At 60.2% G+C, this 5,410-nt stretch overlaps 1 protein-coding gene across 1 annotated transcript in view; it reads right to left on the reverse strand.

Annotated features, from left to right (window-relative positions):
- Positions 1–6: 6 nt before the first annotated feature.
- The window catches only part of RSPO4 (R-spondin 4), a 7,173-nt gene continuing 1,769 nt past the window's right edge, over positions 7–5,410 (reverse strand). Inside the window, exons 2-5 of the mRNA XM_008634286.2 lie at positions 3,764–3,952; positions 3,348–3,491; positions 3,072–3,257; positions 7–104 (exon numbers count right to left, since the gene is read on the reverse strand). Of these exons, the coding sequence (XP_008632508.1) occupies positions 31–104; positions 3,072–3,257; positions 3,348–3,491; positions 3,764–3,952 (593 nt within the window). The 3' untranslated portion in view covers positions 7–30. The remainder of the gene's footprint in view (positions 105–3,071; positions 3,258–3,347; positions 3,492–3,763; positions 3,953–5,410) is intronic.

Consider the following 5,410-nt stretch of genomic DNA (forward strand, 5'->3'; position numbering starts at 1 on the left):
ACAGTGCTCCAGCTCCCGTGCTGGTGCCTGCTAGGTGCCCGTGTGCCGTTCTGTCTTCGGCTTCTTCTGTCGCTTTTTGCCTTTATTTTTGGGTTCGATTTTCTCTGCAACAAAAAAAGGAGGAGAAAAGGAGGGCTCGCTCATTGTCCAGGCAACATGATCCGACCTGAGCCCCATCCATGGCGTGCTGATCCCACATTCTCCCTCAGGATGTTAGTGCTGGACCCAGTTTCTCATTTTCGGGACCCCAGAGCCTTCTCCTGGTCTTGAAACAGCAGCGAGGGGCTGTGGAGGGGTCTGGGTGTGCTGGTGGCACAGGCAGAGGACACTGGTGTGTTGTCTCCACATCTCCCGTGGCTGGACTCTAAATCCTGGTACCCCAAGATCCCTAGGAATGGGCTGGGCAGCTCAACCAAAGCGGGAGCTGCCCGGAGAAACCCCAGCTTCTCTCTGAACAAGGACTGTGGATGTCAGAGAGGGACAGCAGCTGCACCAACACCCCAAAGCCACGGCACAGCCACGCTCAGCTCTGCCATGGTGCGGGAATGCGCCTCCCTTCTCTCTGGAGACGAAGGTGGGCAGGTGCTGCCACCACCACAGGACCCAGACAGCCCCTGAGAGCATTTGGGCATTTGGGGTGCATCCATGCATTGGTGCTAAAGCTCTCCCTGTGGATACCCTCCGCATGTGGATGGTCCCCATGCCAGTGGCACAGCTAATGTGCTGGTGGAGCCTGGATGCATCCCAGGTCAACCCACTGTCAGCTTTCCAGGGTCAGGCTGTTGGGACTCAAATTGTTGCTCATCCTGAGAAGCTGCCACACACCCTCCAGCTGGCCGAGGTGTTGGTGCTGAGACGCCAAGAAACAGGGATTCAGGATAAACCCTGCTGTGCCATGGACTCCAGTGGGAAGGGGAGTCCATGCTAAGGATCAGAATGGTAGCCCCAAAACCAGGGCAGCTTTGTCTGTCCTTGACCCTCTGTGCCCACTCCAATTAGAGTCACATGGGTGGGGGGTTCAGTGGTGTGAAGGACACAAGGGACCACGACTGTCCCTGGTGCTGCGTGTGCCAGCACTGTTGTCCCCAACCCTTTCCGAGGGCTCCAGTTCTTGTCCTGCCTGGCTGTTTCTCGGCTCTGATCTCCCAGACAGTTGCCACCCACAAAGGAGAGGGCACGGCACGCACGCCAAGCGTCTGGAGAGCGGGACAGACACCCAAGGCAGATTTACAGCAGTGCGAGGGGTTTGTGCCATGGCCAAGCGTGGCGGCTTTTCCCTTCCAGCCGCCTGGATGGCTCAGAAGTGGTGGCACAAATCTCTCATCACACGGTCGGGTCCGGCTGCCTGCCCTGGCTTGCCTGGGCTTGGGGTGTCTTGGATGCATCAAGTGAACTCCTCGTCCTCCTTCAGCATCTGGATCCCATAACCCAGCACTTGGCCAGGCGGGCAGGAGCCTGGGAGCGAGGGCAGACGCACGCTCTGCTGTGGCAGGGATGCCGAACAGCCTGCCCAGGAGTGGGAGACATGGAGGGGCTGCTCTCTCCTGCAGGGGCTGCTTGGGGGGCACTCACGGGATTCCTTCTGCTGGACAGGGGACGGGCCTGTCTCTGAAGCTGTTCCCAGACAGCAGCCTCAAGAGTAGAGTCCTGCCAACCCCTGAGCCCATCACCATAGCCCCAGGGCTTCCAACTTGCAGGAGGAGAAGCACAGGCAGAGGCAGGAGGCCAAGCACTTTTCTGGGGGGCCTTCCCAGTCACTTCACAAGATGAGGTGCCCCTGAAACACTGGCACAGCAGTCCCTGCCAGTGGGACCCGCTGGGCAGGGCTGGGCATGGGCACGGTGCTGCAGAACTCAGTGCTCCAGAGCAGCCTGTCCTCCCACACTAAATTTCTTGCATCAAACTGTCACCAGCTCTGCGGGTCTGGAGCTGGCACAGAGCAGAAGGGAGGGGAACATTCTCAAAATCGATGCCACCTGGCACCCCAAAGATGTGAGTTGGGACCTGGGTGGAGAAGGGAATCAGCTCCTCTGCCCTGTCAGCGGGAAAATATTACTTATGATTGATGGTGCTGTGATGAAGCCTCTCTCCTGGCTCCATGGCCCTCGCCCAGCACGCACGTCCTCTGCTGCTGCCCCCCTTCTTCATCCTTTTTTTCTCCACCCTCACAGTCCTGTCCTCTCTGATCCCCGCCACGCTGGCGGTGCCGGCCAGCTCATCCCACAGCATGGAGTGATCCCGCAGCTCCGAACCGCAACCCTCGGTGGCTCAGATCTGCTGCCAGGCACTACAGATCGGTATCTCATGCATCCCCCTTTCTGCCAGTTATTAAGTGGAGATTTATTAGGGTAGCTTCAGTCCAGATGCCTGCATCCAAAAATGACATCAGCCACGTCCTGGTTCCCATTGCCAGCCCTGCACCCGTGCACGCACCGCCTGGACAGACCCTGCAGCATGTCTGGCGTGTGAAAGGTGGGGGGATCCCTGAGCCAGGAAGCCCCCAGCCTGGGGACGAGGTGGGGAGAAGTGCAGGAGCACGAGTGAACATCTGGCTGGATGAGCCATGGAGGGGGACTCTGCCCTGGAGTGTCTCTCAAAACTTTGGCCATCAGAAATCCCCTGGGTGATGCCCTCCTGCTCCATGAGCGATCCAGCTTTTGGGGAGCTCAGAGGTTTTTGCAAGAACCTCCCCTGTGTGTGTGTCTCAATCCTCCTTACTCACAGCTGCGGTGCAGAAAGCCTCCCTTCACGTCGTAGCAGGATGGGAGCTGGAGCTCGGCAGCCTCATCCCACCACGGCGGTTCATGCTAGTGCCCAGCCCAGCCCAGAATGGAAGGGGACACTGGCTCGTCCCAGGCAGTCTCGGGGACTGCCAGGTGGGAGCAGCCAGCCCCAGGGCTGCTCAGCACATGTGCCTGAGCTTTACCCACAATTTCAAAATGCTTGGGAGATGACAGCACGGCTCGCCGGCCATTGCTAAACCCCTGCTGCCACCGTCCTCCTGCAGCGACCCTCGGGCTCACTTTGGAGGAACGCGAAGCTGTCCCCAGCCCCGGTGGCGCGGTGCTCACCTCCCGGGCAGTGCTTCTTCATGCGGCACCTCCTGGTCTCCAGCAGCGCGGGGCAGGCAGTCCCCTCCTCCCGGGCAGCCTCCGGCACCTCCCGTACCCGCGTCTCCACTCCCCACTTGCAGCCGCAGGTCCGGCTCTCGTGGGTGCAGGCGCTCCACTCGCTCCACGGCCCCGGCTCGCACGTCTCTGCGGGGACAGGGGAAGAACGGATTGGTGACCCCTCGGCATCAGGCACGTCCCCAGGGGCGGCGGGCACGGGGTGCGGGTGCTGCTTACCTTGGCACTCGCGGGTGCCGGGCTGTGCCGCAGTGCCGGAGGGGCACTGCCGGAAACACTGGCCCTTGTACAAGTAAAACTTGTCCTTGCACTTCATGCAGAAGTCTCTGCTGAAGCAGCTCTCGCAGCTGGGCGACCTGCACTCTGCCAGGAGGGACGGCCGGTCAGCGGGACAGCCCGGGGCACCCCCGGCACCCACCGGGGACCCAAAACCTGCGGGCTCCAGGCTGCAGCTCTGGGCAAGGGAAAAAGGGGACGAAGCCCCCCCAGCCCGGCCGCCCTTGGATGCAGTGCCACCAGGGATGCTGTGGGAAATGAAGCCATCGCCCTTCCCACAGCACTGGGACCCGCAGGGTGGCGAGGGGAGCAGGGGGCACGAGAAGGAGCAGGGGGATCCCGGCTGGCGCGGGACGTACTTGTGCATCTGTTGACCTCCAGACCCCGCACACCAAAGTAGCCTGGGGGACAAGTGTGGACGCACATCCCGTACTGGCGGATGCCGTCCCTCCAGATAAGCAGGAAGAGCCGGTGGTGGCAGGTGATGCAGCCGTTGTCCTCAGAGCACAGGACGCAGCCTGTGCAGTTTTCCAGCAGGCCGGCACTCGCTGCGGGGACAAATGGAGGAGAGGGGCTGTGGCACAGGTGCCGAGGTGGGTCCCAGCCCCGTGGCAGCCCCTCTCTGACACACCAGGGTGACGGCACTGTCCTGTCTCCCTGCAAATACCACCCCACCTCCCTCCGCTCCTCAAATCCCCACTTCTGCCCACACTGGCAGCTTGGGGACACATGGAGCCATCGCTCCCAGCTGATGGTTTCCATCACTCCACAAAATCCACATTGAGGGTTTGCCCCATGCCCAGCACTGCCCGTGGGTGACAGCCTGAGCCACACCCCAAGCTAGCCTTGCCCATCCCATGGGAAGTAGAACAACCGCTGGGTCAGCGGGTAGAAATATGCTCTGACCTGGATTAATCAGTTGATGCCTGTTAAGTGTCAGAGGACAAAGAGCATTTTGGATGCACTCAAGAGGCGCTGAGATAAGCATCTGTCTGTTTGCTCAAGAGCCTCTGCTGCCTCCCTGGCTGCCTGTGCCGTACTCCCAGACTGTGGGAGTGTGACTGACCCCGAGGTCGGCTCTGTTCCCAGGGACAAGGACAGGGTGCCAACATCCACCAGCCCTGAGAGACATCGCCAACAGCTCCTGCTTCCTGAGCCCACACAAAGCAGCCTGGAGGGATGCTCCTGGCACAGAGGCACTTTGGGAGCTGGGGAGCTGAGCATCGAGCTCTGGGGGCTACACACACCCTGTGTCTTTCTGCAACCACAGGATGGCTGGGCATCACAAAAGGGGCCACTGAACTCCTGCATGCAGGCATCCAATGCCTTCACCATGCCCCTGTGCTGGGAATTGTTTGCTTGGCTCTGGCACCACAGGCTGAGTAGCAGTGACAGTGCAGAAGTCCCGGTACAGCATGCTTAGGACCTGGGCTCTATAGCATCATAAAATCACAGAATGGTTTTGGATGGAAGAGATCTTCAAGATCATCTCAAACCCCCTGCCATGGGCAGGGACACCTTCCACTAGACAAGGTTGCTACAAGCCCCATCCACCTGTTGGGTGCTGCCTGGCACGGACATAGACTCAGCTCTGGGAGCAATGCCTGGCACTGGTCCCTCTGGCCCCAGGAATTGCATCAGAAGGGTCCCACGGCTGTGGGGCTGGGGCAGAGGTGCTGGGGAAGCCAGGGAGATGCTGGCAGAGGATTCTGTCAGATGATGATGGTGGGCAATGCCTCACAGCCCTGTGCGCTGGTCCCTGGCACAAGCCAGTCCATGATGCTGCGGTGACATGCAGTTGTTCCCAAGCTGGCTCATCCCAGTCCCTTCTCAGGGGCACACTGTCTGGGACGGCAGCACTGCCAGGAGCCTTCATTAGAGCTGCCTCTGCTGGGAGAGCTAACGAAGCACCTTGGATCCATTAAGTTGTTATGGTCTCCGTTACATATTTACCAAATGCTGACAACATTTGTGTTCCTGGCTGCAGCTGGAGCTGCTTCCCTGGA

Source organism: Corvus brachyrhynchos, unplaced genomic scaffold (genome assembly GCF_000691975.1).
Source record: "Corvus brachyrhynchos isolate BGI_N302 unplaced genomic scaffold, ASM69197v1 scaffold10, whole genome shotgun sequence".
NCBI lineage: Eukaryota > Metazoa > Chordata > Aves > Passeriformes > Corvidae > Corvus > Corvus brachyrhynchos.